This window comes from Manacus candei, unplaced genomic scaffold, assembly GCF_025592945.1.
Source record: "Manacus candei isolate 608988 ecotype Guabito, Panama unplaced genomic scaffold, ASM2559294v1 h1tg000042l, whole genome shotgun sequence".
NCBI classification, from domain to species: Eukaryota; Metazoa; Chordata; class Aves; order Passeriformes; family Pipridae; genus Manacus; species Manacus candei.
Genome location: NW_026138090.1, coordinates 6,771,232 through 6,788,260, shown reverse-complemented (window position 1 = coordinate 6,788,260; position 17,029 = coordinate 6,771,232). Strand labels below are relative to the sequence as shown.

General features: G+C 36.1%; 1 protein-coding gene across 8 annotated transcripts in view; it reads right to left on the bottom strand.

Annotated features, from left to right (window-relative positions):
• PCLO (piccolo presynaptic cytomatrix protein) overlaps positions 1-17,029 on the bottom strand; it is a 351,079-nt gene that overhangs the window by 157,816 nt on the left and 176,234 nt on the right. For all 8 annotated transcript variants that reach the window (XM_051795279.1, XM_051795271.1, XM_051795275.1 and 5 more), the window contains exon 7: positions 2,750-4,958. In XM_051795279.1, coding sequence (XP_051651239.1) covers positions 2,750-4,958 — 2,209 coding nt within the window. The remainder of the gene's footprint in view (positions 1-2,749; positions 4,959-17,029) is intronic.

Genomic DNA, 17,029 nt, shown 5'->3' with positions numbered 1-17,029 from the left:
GTGGAAACTGGCAGGTGGGGGGTTGATAGAGACCTATCCCATGATATTGGGAACCCTGAGAAAATACCAGGTATTTCAAAAGCTCAAAAATGCACTTTATTTTCAATGGGAAGCTCTGGATGTTGTGCTCTTTCGACATTAAAGGTGTTTTTTAACCTGTTTGAAGTTTGGAATCCCAGTGTCAGTACTACTTATGTGCTGAAGCATGGTTTTAAGATTTGTTAGAGTATGTACTTAGTGAAAAACAAAAGGTTTGGTCTCAAAGTCCTGTTTGTGTTCTCTTCTGGTATTTTTTGTTGGCGTGCGACTTATAAAAAATGAACAGAAATTCAAGCACGTCTCTCAGTTTGAACAAAAGAAAAACAATTTAAATGTAATACTTTGACTTAAATTCATGTTTAAAAGTCTCCTAAGATGATAAATCAAGCCATAGCACAAGAAGAGTTTTCCTAAGGCAGTGCTTAAGATTGATTTCTTTTAATGAAATCTCATCAACACCATGCAGCAGTTGGTTAAAAAAAAAAAAAAAGAGAGAGAGAGAAGCAGCAAAGCAAACTGTGTTAAAAGACTGGATGAAACATGCCAGAATAGCTGTTCATTGTCAGGGCAACAGGGCACTACAGAGAAGAGTGCAGTCCAGAAAAAAGAAGGCCATAACCTTCTATAGAACTGTAATTGCTTCTTTGGAACACTTTTTGTCTTACATTCAAATTATATGAATTATTTTCAATACAGGTTACTTGCTATTAGAGAGCATATTTAAAAAAATATCATAAAGTGTTTTCATTTATCAAGAAATAAATTATTTGTGAAGATGAAATCTTAATAAAAATTAGAAAAAGATTGCTAAAAGGGGAAGCCCTGGTGTTCAGTGACATATCAGTGACATAGTTTAATACAGGATATGTGAATTGAGTTAGAATACTTCTGAGGGTGTAACTAATCAGAGACTAATTTAAAATGAAAACATGTTTTATCTGAAGTGTAACATGTATGTCTTGTACAAATATATATGCGAAATTTATTGCACTGTAGGGCAGAAATATAATTCCCTATGATCTGTTTGTATGAGTTAGAATAGCACCAAATTGGATTTTTGGTTCAGTTTGGTTCTCCTTAGTCTTCAGGAGGAAAAGTCCTCCATATTTTACATTGTCAATCTAGAATGACCTTTAAAAGTCACGAGTTGAGATGATACATGATAGCATCACTTATTTAGGAATAATGATATAGTTGCAACTTAGGGAGTTCCTTTCAATTGCTTTCAGATTTAATTTTAGGACTCTGTGTGCTAAGAATTTAAGGACAATGAAAACTCTTAAACTTCTGATAAAAATCAAAAAAAGCTGATGATCCTGAGCCTCTCCTGAAACACAGAGTTCACGAGGGGGTTGTAAATATGTAAGAAATGTGAAAAGAAACTTACAGAACAAAGACCTTAATATGTAGTATGAGAAAGGTAAATAGATCAAATTTCCTAATGCTTATGAAAAATTCAGCATGTGTTAAAAAACAATAATGTAATAATGAATGGAGGTTAGTATAAACCTGGAAAATAAACCATTCTACTTCATAATCATGCAAATGTGTCTTTTGAGACAATCATTGCCATTTACAGACAATATAGCGCATGCAAAGTCTCTTTTATTGTGCAGTAAATACACATAAGAAAAGGTTAAGGGAGCGCATACAATTTCGAACATGTTCATTTAATTTTCTTTCAAACGGTCTTTATGATTTTTAAACAATTTAGAATATATTAAGCCTGAACTGACTCAAACAAAACTGATACATAATTTGCAGTTATTAAGTACTCAACATCAGCTTTAACATTCTGCTGTACTTATTCATAAGCAGCATTTTTAATTGCACCATTTATAATACATCAGAAATGTTCCTTTCCTGAACCTAAATGAGATAAACTCTTGTGCTTATTTGGCAGACATATGTATGGGGTGCATATAAAACCAGCTACACTGCATAACCCATCAATAGAAGTAAAATACTTTATGCAAGTTTATTGAAGGATGAGATTGTCTTGAACCATCCAAATGGCAAATTATCTTACATAATCACAATTCTGAATGCACAGAAGTCCACATGACAGGATGCTTTCAACAAACCATATGTGGAATGTTATTTTGCTATCACGTTAAGCTTTGTATGGTGCTAACATATAATATGTACTTAATGAACAGACTATTTCTATATAAACACAGATCTAAATTGGTGCATCAGGAGATGGAATTATCAGTTCTTAAATTCTATTATGAAACTGCATGCAAATAAAATCACTAGAGTTTTTTTAGAGATTTGGGAAATATTTCCAAATCCCAACAAAAACTACTGCAAAAAAGTTCAATGATTCACAGTCACTGGAGAAAGTTCCACATAAAGACTGATGGTAGGGTCTGTATTGTACATGGAGTGTTCTACATAGTATCATTGGAAAAGTAGACATAAACAAGTGAAAAGGAAAATGCACAAGCAAACCAAAAGGAAAGCAAATCAACAACAATATAGTGAGCATGCTATAGTAGCTTAACACCATCCAGAAACTGCTGTTAGGGTAAAATAAAAAATATCAAATAAAACAAAGCAAATTGAACCCAAAAAATGTAGATACACAGAAGATGCACCAAGGAACAGAAAAAGAACAAGTCTTTGAAGTATAACAAAAGTTAGACACATGCATAGAAATGAGGATTTTGGTTGTGATAGTAAGATACCAGTCTGAGGCCTAAATTACCTTCACTGTCTGACATGGCATGCTGGAAGTCATCCATGATGAAGGCTATATCTCGATCATAGCCTCGAGTCCGTGACTCCTCCCTCATATGCTGCTGGACCTCAGGTAATGAATGGCTCGATCCAAACTGGTCCCTGGTATCTGCAGATATTGGTGGCAAGGGTCCAGCTGCTGCTCTTGCCATTCCCATTGGCTGTCCAACAGGACTTAGTGGGCTCTCCTCCTCTGAGTTCTGTGCTACTATCGGGATCCTTCCCCTGCTTTGGCTAATAGGTAGACTGGTGGGTTTAGTTCTTCCAGAAGGTGCTGCATGGCTAAAGGAAACATCTAAGGGTTCAGCTTCTTGGGCTTTCAGTCTTAAAGAAGAACTGGAAGAATCCCTTTTCAATGACAGATCGAGCCCATACACTGAGGAGGGTCTAGATGAGGGCCTAGATCTACTACCACTGCTATAAGACTTGTCTGCTTCATCTTGTAGTGTGGATCTCATTGTTGGACCTAGTGCAGTCCCAAGGCCTGCTCCAATGGATGACGTCAGTGGTGGCCCCATGTATTTCTGTTGGTCACTGATGTTTTTTCTAAGGCCATAAGTAATATCATCCTGAAGAAGTCTTGCCCTAGTAGTAATTCCCCCAAGTGTTGAAGTGCTAGAAGTCATATAACTTGAATAGTCAGGCTCAAGGTCTCTGCTTTCTTGGATAGGTGAAAACTTTGTTAGTTTGGGGTCTATCAAAGCTTTCTTGTGTTTTGACTGCTTCTGGTAAAGGAGGGCTGCTGGGAGCTGCTTGGCAGCCTGCTTCTCAAGAGTAAGCCTACCTATGCTGTATTTCTCAGATTTTGGAAAATGCCTGTAGCTGCCCTCTCCGTGGTAATACTGTGACAGGCCAGCCAGATGATCAAGACTTTCTGCACCTCTACGGAACTCTTGCTTTATCTGGTGTTTCAGAAGTTTGAGCTCATAGGGGTCCTCCATTGGGTCTTCATCAGCTTTAACATAGGAATGTAACCTAGAGGAAGTGTGCAGTGGTGCTAGGAAGTCTGACACCTCTTGTGCTCTCCTGGCTTCAGTTGTGCGAAGCAGTCGATCTGTTTTGGTCAGATCTTTCTCATGGAGGCTAAAACTGGAACCGAGTGCTCCTGTTCCTTTAGTAAGTTCTCCTATATCATCGATCAGCACATAATTTCGGGGTGTATGGTGGTGATCGATATCTGCATAGAACGAATCTGCAGATATGCTTGAGATAGGGCTGCTTGCTATGCTGTTTCTCTCATCTAGTCCTATCCTTAAGTCCAAGGTAGAGTATTTACTGCCCAGCTGGGAAACTGCATAACTACTGTCAGTTGAAACTGGAGCTATCATGAGAGGCTGATTGCGAATTACATCATAGTTTGTTGTTATCTTAGGCTCCAAATATAATGTGGTCTGTCTTTGCTTTGGCTGTATCACCATCATCTGTGATGAGAGTTGGTATGATGGCTGTTGAGATGGTGGAGGTTGAGCCTGTGGAGTATAGGACATGGTAGCTCCTGTTTGGAAAGCTGTCTGGGTCTGATAGGGTGAAACCTGCTGGTGATACAAAGGCTGTTGTTGTTGGTAATGTGATTGCTGTGTGAACTGAGTTGGTGCTTGAGTTGGCAGGGCAGGAGATGAATACTGATATTGAGCATATGGGCTTGTAGCAGGGGCAAACTGTGTTTCTGGCTGGGTTTGTGGTGGCATAAACTGGTTAAATTCTGTCTGGGGTGCAGTACGTGGTCTTTCCAAGCCATGCTGACTTTCTATTCTGGTTGACCTGGTATTGTTAACTTCACTGTCTGACATATAATCACGTTCTTCTGCTACTCCTTGGAGATAGGCACGCTCTCTCTTTTCTCTTTCTTTTAGTAGGGCTTCTTTCCTCCTATTAATGCCCATTTCCAAGTATCTCAGCTTGGCATCTATTTCTTTTTCCTCCTCATCTAGCTCTGCTTGCTTCTTCCTAAGCTTGGCTGATTCACGTTCAACCAGATCCAATTCCCTGTCTATATCCTGAAGAATTTTGGCTCTGGCCATAGTGGTGGTCCTACAAATCCTTCTCCGTGAAACTGATCCCACAGAAGAATATGGGGACTGAGTTCCTGCTGTTGCTTCCTCTGGAGGTGGGTTGGGCAGAGTCCTCTTCACCTTCTTCTGAGTGCTTGATGGAGTTATGCTTGAAAGACCTTTTGACTGCAATAGAAGAAACAAGACTGAATCACTATTTGGGAGGTAAATTAATCCCAAATTGTTTAAATTTTTTTTATGAAATGGCTTTATATCTTAACCACATACTTTCCCTAAGAGAGAGGAAAGTTTGAGGTATCTGTGAATAAGCAGTAGAAAATGGCAAGAAAAATTGCTGTCAGCCTGCTAAAGGTCAGGAAGATGAGCAACCTAATGCAAAATAAGGGTGACACTCATCAGGACTTTGTTCAGCCTACAACTGAAAAATCTACCTTATATTCTTGAAATTGAATTGACTGTAATTTAAGGTTTTTGGTTTTTGTTGGTTTACTTTTTTTTTAAATTTCCATAGGCTTATATATAAACATATTCAATGCATGTGTGTGTGGGATTGGAATACATATACATATACAACTCCTTTTTATATAAAATTTAATTTAAAAGTCTATATAATTAAAAATATACATATATACGCATTCATATCTAAATTTATGTATAATCTGTACAGTCAAATAGATAACTCTGAGCCAGACACTGAGCATATAGAAAGCAGCCATAACTTGTACTGAAATCCAGACAGCAAAGTGGGACTTTCTCGTGCCAACACATTTGGTACAACAGCAGTTGTTACATAATCTTTTAATTTTTACCTCACCTCTGATGCAAAATATATGTATTTTCAGGGGAGATCCTTATGCTTACAAAACTGGTATGAGCTTTCTTCAGTTCACTGAAGACATTTGTAAGTGAAATTTGTTCCAATTAGAAAGCTAGTTTAAAACTTTAAAAAAGTTAAACAATATAAAATTACAGAAATTTAGTTTTGTCCAGATGTCCAGACTTCTCCCCGATCTAGGAGAAATATCTGCCTTAAGCTCATGAGTCTTTTTTTTGAGGTGCCAATGTCTCTTCATCAACTAGGACAGTAAGCAATGCAACTGGTTAGATGCAATTTAATTTGTGCCCTGGATTACTAGTGGTTTTGTAAAGTTTTCTTTTTAGTTTTGAAGTAAGTTTAGGTTCCCCCCAATGTAGATAGATTAAGAAGTGGAACCTGAATTATTTTGAAATTGTATCTTATCTCACTAATAGCTTCTTAGAAATTTTGTCTCAGTAAAGGAAAATGGATTGATCTACACATATACACCAAAAAAAAAATCAGCTCAGCCATTACAGAATGCAGACATGTTGATAGCAAAATATGGAAGCATTTTATTTGAGTTTAATAAGAGATAAATAAAAAAAAATTATTAACCAATTCACTCTGCTGCCTTTGCAGGCAAGGGCAGCATTTCTGCAAGCATTAACTGTTTTTAATTAAAAATGTAATTTCTTTTAAAATAAATGCTAATTCACTCAGATAAGAAGTCATCAAGATTAATTTTAATTAGGAGTTTATAAATCAGTATTTTCTCTGTTTATTCTAATATGGCATCAACAAACTGTAAAAGTTTTTTAAAAAGGTGTTGATAATCCCTTTTTTCTGCTCCTGTTACCTAGCTTTAGCAAATTACAAAACTCAGCAAATCATTTGCCACGGAACTTTAAAGAAACATTCTCTACCTTTTCAAGTGCCATTTCATCTCTTTCATTTTCTTCATCTAAATTCCATCAACTTTTGCATGTTTCAGATTGCAATAAAAGCAATTTAATCTTTTCAGCTTCCCATGGCCTTTTCCCAAACCCACGTTGTGCCAACAAATCAAAGGAACTAATTTTCTCTTGCTCACTGTGTACTTATAAGCAAAGACAAATTAATCATCTACAGTAGGTCTAGTTGGCTAATAATTTATATTGTAAAATCAGTGTTATAACACCACTATTTCCCCCTCCTGAACTGAAATAGCAATCGCAGATGGTCGAGCAGTCACAGATGGTCACTGGTATTGGGAAGTGCTATTAATAACAAAATCATTAAAAACTCTATAAAAATTTATGTAATTAATATTTTCAGATGATAGTTAAGCTGTTGATTAATAAAGCCCAGTGTCAGACTACTATGCATTTTATAAAAAAAACCCCATATCTTGTTTTTATATCTCTGTCTATATCTAAAGAATCCTAGACTAATAAACATTACAGGAAGATTTACCACTTGCTCTTGAAAAAGTATTGATAACCTGTAGTTCTCAGCTGTTATTCTCACAAAAGGCAAGTCTTAATTACTTTTACTTGATATTTATATTAGGACAAGAAAAATTAAATTTCTTTTAGTACTGTAATAAAATGTGTGGCTTTTTCTTCTTCCTGGATATTTTCATCATCACTTATGTTAGCATGCTACCTGGGAACGGTGATAGTAGATTGAAGGGAAGTTCACCTGTAGTATTTTGATGGACAACTTCAAAGTAGCTGTTATTAGTTTTTGCACTTCTTTTTAATTTGTTAAATAACAGGAAAAAGAAAAAGACAAGATAGGGCTGATTTTTGCCAAATTCTAATCTCTTTATCATTTTTTTTGGGAGTGGAAGGGAATAGTTGTGCTGTCTAGTCCTATCCCTGTATTTTTGGTCCTCATAACACATTTATAAAGCTATACTCATTTTACATTTAAAGTACCCAAAGGAAAGATGGGGCAGAAACCTTCATGAGACTACTCTGGAGTCACAGAAACTTATCAAATACAGGAAGGCATTCTTGCACCTTACAATCACTGGTTAAAGGTTAGGTTAGATGTCAGACAGGTGACCTTAGCAAGCTCTCTAACCGAAGAAGCCATGAAGTTTTCTACCATATTTTATTACATTTTCCATCATCTTAATTCTAATCAGTTTACTCTAGCTATCTACAATCACCCTCACTAATTTTTAAAAATCATTCTGTGTTTAGCAAATCATCACTCTAAATGTTGACTGTGAATCTCAAGAACTAGAATTAAATTATTCTGTTTCTTGTTTCACCATAGCATCCATATAAACGTTATTATCTTATTGTTGATCCTTGTATAATTTCACACAAGTCTGGGATATCCCTTCAGGATGGACTTAATGATAATCAGATCTGCTTTGAGGGAAATCTGACCTTGTTAAAATAAGTCCAAAGCTTGTGACTGAGATAAAGCTATAGAGATGTTCTCCCCAATATTACAAATTAAAGAATCGAGGAACAAACAATCTTCCCCCCTCCCATTTTTTAAGCTTAACAATGTTTTGAAATAAAGACAGGAGAAAGAGTCCTCACTTTTGCAGTTCAACAACAAGATAACATCACAGTGAGGAAATCAAAACACTGAGCTGAAGGTTGCATGCAAAGAGATTTAGCAAAACCTCCCTTTTCTGCCTTGCCAATACAAATTAGTCTTGATGTGCGCTATCTTCTGCTTTTGAATTTATAGAGGTCATTCAGACAAAGGCTTGTGAACCCTCCTAAAGTGTGTGGTGACTTTGGAATAACTCCTTTGAGATGACCATCCTATTCCTTGTGAATCTTTGTAAAAATACTTTTTTCTACCTATTTTTGTCTTTTCCAATTTGCTGTAATTGCGGACAAGGTCAGAAAGACTCGAACCCACTACAAGAATCAGTCAAGTACTAGGAAATACTCCTATTTTCTGCTTCATGTTCTAAAGAGATAGTTTATTTTGGAGGACTGAATGGCTCAGGATATCTGTGATGAATTTCTACCTCTAAATACTGTTTTTTATTCTAGTTACTCCATCTTTCTTGTCCTCTCCTCAAATGAATTTTTGATTATGGTATGCTGCTGTTCTCGCATTCTCCCCACTCTCCATTCACATAGCCATGCTTGCATATTAACTTCATTTGCTCAGAGAACTGAGGTTTCACACTTGAGTATACAACTCTTACATACTTGCACGTTTAATTTTTAGTAGTAAAAGTGTAACCCTCATTATTCATTGTTCTTTTAACATTTTCTGTGATCATGACACAAGCAAACTTCAAGTTATTCTCCTGTCTTCTTTAGAGCTGACAAAATAGACCTGTATTTATATATATCTTTTTTTTGTATGAGTAGGAAAAAATCCTGCAAATGATGTATACAATATACATACATGTATGCATATGCACAAAACCAATTACAATTGTGATGACAGCATCCTTATTAGTTTGCCACCACTAGACAATGTAGTCTACATGGTGATGTCAGACTTACAGTCTGTGATGCTGTGAAAAGCAAAGGTAAAGTGAGTCAGAGCTGAGACTAGTCCTCTACCACAATCCCTTGAAGGCTCAACAGCATGGTGGAAATCCTGTTCTACACTGTAAAGGAACAAAAACTCACTCTCTGCAGGCCTAGGTTTCCTGAAGCATTTGATGTTGATTTGCAACACACTTGAAATGTCAGTAGGAAGTTTGCTGTACCCTGGTTTTTCTATTACCAAAAAAACAATGCAAATAATATTTTTTGTCTGCAAACAAGGACCATGCAGTCAATAAACTTGCTTGGAAAACTCACAACTAGCATCAGTTTGAGAGACAAACATGGATGTATTAAAAGAAATTACTGGGAATAAACTGTTTGCATCTGATAAGATGCCAGGTAGTGAAGGGATAAAAATTACTCTCCCAGTCAGGAAGAAAGATCACTTAAAGTGGGGACCAATGCAGGTTGTTAAGGCAGCAATGGAATGGAAGGTGAAGCCTGTGTTGCAGCTCTGTGTGTTCCAGCTATCACAGCTTGGATTTTTCATTTAACAAAAACCTTCCCAAATGCAATCCCTCCAAAGCCCCAAAACATACAGTAAAAATTGCAATTGTAATGAAGCCATTCTACCAATAAAGGTTTGGAATGTATTAGTATTACAGCATGTGCTCTTCATTCTTAGAAATGCATCAGAAAGAACAGCTAGAGACTCTGGCATTTAATTATTTTAAACATTTAATTTACTAGAAAGAATTCATATAATTCTGTTATCATTTATTAAAGACCTCTCGATGATTTAACAGTATCTTTAAAATTGTTTGAAAATGAAACCTAATTCCTAAGGATACTAACATAATACTCTAGTATTAGATTACTTCATTGTAAGTATGGAATCCTTAACTGCATCTTCTTGTAGGATGGAGGCAAAGGTACTGAACGATGTTTTGTAGCTTATTTCATGCAAAAAAATAGTTTCTCATCTAAATTTTTATGGACCTTTCTGGACTTTATTATTTGGTAATGACTGACCAGCTTTGGACCAGCTTTGTTAACTCTTGGTAAAAAACTTCAGAGTAAGAATATCAAGAAATTTCTCTCCATTTCCAAAGGCTGACAAAGGGTCACTTCTACGGCATGAAGAACCACAGAGTGTGGGAACCCACAAGGGTAAAGCAGGTAAAGGGAAGCAGACCAGTTGTGCAAGGTAAGCAAAATATATTAAAACATGTATTTATAAAAGCTAGTCTCATGAACTAGTGTTGAGAATGGACTAGTACATGCTCTGAACACATTCTAAACATCAGTAAAAACTTATCCTATAACCAGTACTGCCTTGGCTTATGTGCCATTGCTGGCAAGGGGAATGGAAGATTAATTTGATGAGCTGGGTTTGGCCTTGTGTATGGGAGTGAAATACCTTGCTTCATGAGTAATATACTAGAGTTATCCTTTAATGCAACTCTTGTCTTTTTCTTTTCTGCAAGTGTATTGCTCTGGGGACTGAGCAGTCAGGCAGAAAACTAGTTTCTAAATCACTACACAGTAGCACTGAGATGCCAGTCAGTCTGATTTTCTCTCTCTCCTTTTTTTTTTTTTTTTCCACTCTTTTGGAGGCCTGTAAAGATAAATTTCTCTTCTGTTAGGCTCAATATAATTTTTTTAGAAATAGTCTATTCCAAAACAATAAGAATTTTTCAGATTTTTCTTGCTTTCCTTCATGTCAGAGTCACTTATTCCTCAGATGAGCACTTTTGTACTTTCCATCTTTTTGCTCCTTTCATTTTCTCTGTGAAATTGCTTGAAATTGCCATTTTCACTTCAAATGCAAGGGGAACAGCATAGTGTACTTCCTAACAGCTGACGTGATGTGAGATATCAACTTCTTTCCTCAGTTAAACACATAAGAGGCAATATGCTTCTTTTGATCTTGAGGGGAGAAAGGAGAAATTTAAAGGAAATTTGATATGCAAACTACAGACATACGTGGCTCTTACACAGTGATTTTCAGAGAGATCTAAATCTGTGTTCCATCTACTTTATGAGAGCAGACATAATAGTTATTCCCAGTTGTTTACACACAAGACATAATTTTACACAGACTAACTGATTTGTGATTCATTTGGAACAGGACTGACAACTTTTGCCTGTAAGAGCAATGGGGCAATTCCCTCCTCAATTTCTAAAATTTAGAAATAGCACTTTAAATCAGCAGGAATGCATCAGTGGAAAATGAGTTTGCAAGGAAAATGAAATCCAGTGTTTTGAAACTTTGATTTTAAATACTGTACTTGGAACAACACTCCATGTATGTGCATTTAACAGACCTTAGACAACATACACATTATGCACAAGCTTATGTTTTAATTTCCTTACTTTATATCTATAAATCATATCTATACTGTTTCCTTCTCCTGCTGACTGAAGACTTAGTACAATTCAACACTGCTAAAAATTTTTTTTGTTTTGTAGCTTAAGCCTTATATAAAAGGGAAACATTTCTGGCTAACTCACAGTAACCTTTAAAACTCATTTGAAAACCATTATTTTCTTTTTTTATTCCTAATTTCTTTTTCCATCCATTATTCTTTGCTATTTATCTTTGCAACCATATTACTTATCTTTGTAAGGTGTTCTGGGATATCAGTTTATATAAGAAATTCACTGTCCAATTATTTTAAATGTATACAGAATTACATATATCTCAGTTACTCTCCAATGGGGGAAAAAATCTCTGGCAGATCAATTCAGACAATGGGTATCTGTAAAGGATAACAGAAAGAGTCAAATTGTCAGAGTAGAGCATTTGCTTCTGCATTGAAATCTCTGTAGCAAATGGGCTCAATATTTTTCTCACTATTCAATTTCTGAAAAAAATAAAAAAAAAGGAAGGAAAAACAGGGAAATGGAAGGGAAAGGGGGAAAGGAGAGAAGAGGGGAAAACCCTGTCCTCAAAAAAGAGGAACATGGTCCAAATTTCTTTGAATGACAAATACAGATTTATACTTTGCTATAAAAGGCTTGAAAACATTGCAGGAAATATATAACTGCTATGTAGGCAATACCTACTGATGCTTCCTAAATGCTTGTCTTTATAAGCCTTGTTCTAAGATATGTTAAATATCCTTAAATGTTTTATTTATATATGAATATACTAAAAGTTATCAAGGGACTTAACAAAAAGAAAACACTATTCCACCATTTCTACAATACTGTGTTTTCAGTATCAACTCCAGTTAGCACTCTGAGTGCTAAAGTACTTCAGTGCTAGTCCAGGACTGAAGCCTGATTCTGATAAAGAATTCAAAATAAATATCTTTGTCTGTGAATTAAAATCTTTTGTCATTTGTAAATTACTTTAAGAAGATAGTCCAGTTTTTGTTTAAAACAAAAAGGATTAAAATTAATGGCTTTTTCTGTACGTTATCTTCCTCATGACTCATGAAAATTTCTGAGGAGGCGGTTTCTGAAGCATATTCTGCTTTGACAACCCAAAAGATTATGAAACAAATGAGAAAACAGAGGATAAGGTGTATAGCAGTCTAGGCACTGCATAACAATAGTTTGGACAAGAGAAAGGTTCGCTATCTGGAGAAAGACTAATGGCAAAGCCAGAATTCCTCTAAAGCAGTTGCTTAACAAGATTAAGACAAAGCCTGTAGATTCATAAGTGACTGTGTACAATACTATAACACTACATGCTACACTACAACATAATTAGTGTTTCTTTATCAATCATCAGTTCTTTTTTTCCTCTCTATTGTTTCACTGACATTTTTAAAGGCTTTTTACATAAAACCAGACTGTAAATACTCAGTACTTCTCTGTCTAACCTGTGGAAAGTTATCAAAAGTTCTGTGATGTGAGTGGACAACTCCATGCCTGTGCTAGGTTAAGATATAAACATTGTTAGCACACGATGAGCTCTGTCTCCAGCACAGACCATTTTTATATTTAACTAAATAATGACAAAGAACTGTATCTTAGTAATATATTCTGATACAGAGGCAATGTGATTCTTTATTGGTAATTGAAAATAACTCTGTTAAAGGATATCGAACCAAAATATTAAATGTTAGCTTTGGGTTTTGTTAATCACGAAGCTATTTGTGGCAATAGAGAAAAACATCACTCAACTTTATCTTCAAATAAAAAAATCTTGGAATAAATCTTTCTGCATGTAATGAAACAGCCTTAGCATGGGCTCATCCACTCACAGAAATCAATAATACATTGTTTCTTATCATGTATCACACAAATCATTATGAGTCATTCCCCTCAGTCAGAATAATATATTTGATTTGAAACTCAGATTTCATCTATGGAAAATTTTACTGGATTATAAAGAATATTTTCCCAGTCAATGAGAACATACTTTAAATTCTCTTGCAGTCTACCCAAGAATCCTGGCCAGATAATACTGGTGAGAAAAATTCAGAACAGTTTATACTTATCAGTATGATATGCATATGCTGAATTAACACCATCTGTTTTCAACTGATATCAGGCTACTTTGCAAACTTTCAGCTACAATTAAAAAAAACCCACAAAAAACCCCCCCGAAACAATCAACACCAAAACACCCTCTATCTCTGAAAGAAAAGAAATATTAATCTTGTTTTACAGGAAAAACCACACAAATAAAAAAGGTGTGAGAAAATCTTGGCTTTTTCTGCCTCTCTTTCACTCCAGAATTTCTCCAAAGAATGGTAGCTGACGAGACACCACATGCTGCACCACAGCCCTTGTTTATTCACAGGAGTGAGGATTCATCTGCCCAAGCACAGGCATAATGTGCAGTCAATCTGAACTAGTCCTCCAGAGTACTGAACTGAAAGAAAATGCAGTTTTTCTTCAGCTCACACAATAACGCCTGTGCCTCTCACAGCCTGTGGAAACAGCTGCATGTAACAGAGATGTCACCTGTAAATGTCTCAAGACAGAGGGGGTTAGTCCCACTCCTTGCAACTAGAGCAGATTCAGCTCCTACTTTTGGCTCCTCCTGCAAGATCTGTTTTGCAGCAGAGTTTTAATCCTTTTCTGTGTGCAGGAGTCTCGGCACCTCTGCAGTTCTTCAGAAATGACACCTCTCCTCAGCAATTAAAGGCTCTGGGATTGGCTCAGTCTGATTGTTCAGGCAGTATTTATTTTATTCTGCACTCATGATGTTTTACTTCCCTAGTCTAAGATTAAAGATGGTACAGTGAGCAGAGCCCTGATTAATCACTTTCTCTAAAATGTGGTTCACGCTGGGGAACAATGGCCATATAACTGCTGCAGTAAGGCACAGATTAGACAAACTCACCAAGTGCCTACCTGCTTAATTCAGGCCTTTCTATATCCATCACAGCTAAGCCTTCTATTTGTCTTTTCTGCTCAGCCCTGGTTTCATCCATACTGCTGAGCACCTGCAGAATGGCCTGCAGCAATTTTTTTCCCACTCTTTCGAAAAGTGCCTTAGAATTACCAATTCAACACATTCTGCTGTAGGAAAAGACTTCTTTCTCTGCTCTTTGTCATCTATAGCTCCATAAGGCTTTTCAAGAGCTGTAATGACCAATAGTCCTCCATAGTGGCTACACAGCAGACAAAATCCCAGTATTACACACTATTAGAATAGCAAAGAAACAAAAGGAAGTTTGTGAAACTCTCCTTGTTTGCTGATACCTGCCTTCTAGGCTTCATTCCATTCAAACAACCCACTAGCTTTCAGGTCTTGCAGTAAACTCTGCATAATCCCCTCTACCTCAGCTGGACAAGTTGATTTCTCCATCAGTCAGGTTGTGAGTTCATTTCTCTCTCTTCTCTGCAGTTTCTCAGTGTCTCCTTAAAACTTTCTTCTACCTGAAACTTTTGTTTCCCCTCTCCCTCCATACCTCATTTTCCAAAGCATAAGAATTCCCCCTAAAATACACTCAGTTGATCCCAGAGCAGGCGTAATCCTCACCCCTTTTAAAGAAAATGTAACTGAACCTGACAACAAACACACAGAGTAGATCATCTGCCACAGATGGCTAAGCTTATGAAGTGTGAAAACTACTCACAGTATGTCCAGATTTTCCATTACACTTTTTCTACAGCGAGAACCTGTACTAGCCAGACCACACAAAATTCCATATTCCTATTCTTATTCTAAGAATGGCATTTCCAGTTTGATACAAACCCATTTCCAAGTGACACAAACTAAACAAAACCAAATTAACCTCTCCTCCCCCCCCATCCCAAACCTTCAAAAAGCCAGTGTTTCAAAGAAAGCATTAACACTTGAATAAATATGTACAGAAATTTGCTATACTGATACAAAACAGAACATCATCTCAAGACAAAAGTCTTTTAAAATATATGAAACCATTTTTTTTCAAAGTTTATTTTTTTATTTTGCTTTGCGTTTTTTGTTTGTTTGTTTACTTGTACATGTATTCTACTCTCTGTTGATACTACACCAGACTTAATCCTTGGAGTTGGGAAAGAGCTGTGTGACTATTTAAAACCAGACTGGATATCAACTCCAGCTCTTCACCAAAGAAATCCAGACATGATGCTCAACTCAGTCTTGATTAGCTCAATGGGATAAAACTGGGATAAATTTCTGATTTTTAGAGCATTCTCTGCCTTCTCTTTTTAAACATAAATGGAGATAATATTTATATCTGATTGTTCTAGCAATTATTAAATACAATTTATATTAATAACACTGAAATCTACATTGATTTTCAGAGGAGGAAGTGTTCCACTCCTGAATAAATTATATCAGATGACAGCCTTGCATGCAATGTGATATTTAATCCAACTGTATAGGGCTGAGGAAGAAGAAAGCAGTAACCTTTAATGAATTTTCTTCCTACTATTTTAATAGCAATTACACTATTTTAGAATCATGACCTTCCTCTTCCATTTCTGCTTATTGTGGCAAGCAGGACAGGAAGATAGAAATTTGGCAAAGCTTACTTTTAAACACTAATGAAGCTAAAAATAAAGAGAAGGCAGCAAAAAATCAGAAGTTAATGTGAAAGATGAGCCATTTGCAGTTTCTAAACATACATATATAAGAAAAAAAAAGGAGAAACAGAACTTAAAGCAACAGCAGTGTTTCAAGACATGACATAAAAATGAAAATTCTTATGGTTGACCTGGAATCTAGGACATACTTTCTTCCTCCTCATTTTCAGATTTCCTATTATTCTTGTTCCAAATCACTCTTTGTCCACTGCTGCCGCAGGTCAAAATAAATCTAAGTAAAAAGTAGCTCTACTTGATTATATACATATGGACTACACTAATCACCCGAAACGTGCACTGTAAGTAAGACAGTGAGTCTTACTACAGAAACATGGGAAATAACCAGTAAAAGTTGTTCACAGGGTGATTAAACACTTGGGTTGGTTCTCTCCTCTGTTGTTTTTATGTGTTTTTGTCACTGTTTTAAAATTTCTAGTGACAGTTATGATTCTGAAGTTGATCTTACAGAGGAAATCCAGACTTTACAAAGAAAAAGAAATAATTAAACCCAGAAATGTATGCAATCATCTAAAGGTACACTCTAGACCAGTGGAAGAAGAAGGGCTGAAAAATTAGTCCAGGCAATCCAGAACGAACGGCTACTGAATATATTAGTGACATCTTATCTTCAAAAAATACCAGACTTTACAGTCATGTCATTCAATATTTTTTGGATCCAGATATATGAATAAAAAGTCAAATGATTGTTTTGAAGTCTCAAATAGCCTGATGTTCACTGTGAGCTACAGCACTCTAAGGCACAGTTGTAATGATACATCTTCTTACAGACAAGAAACAACAGTATTTATGGGCTGAAAGCAGAACTGTTGGGTGCAAATGTGATTTGTCAAAGATGTGCTCCCAAAGACAGAAAAAGGAAGAAGTGACTAATAGTTTTTAGCTGGTGAGGATATCAGAAGGAAACATTGCTGGAGACATAGACGTCCCACACAATAAATGTTTAAGAAAACAGAATC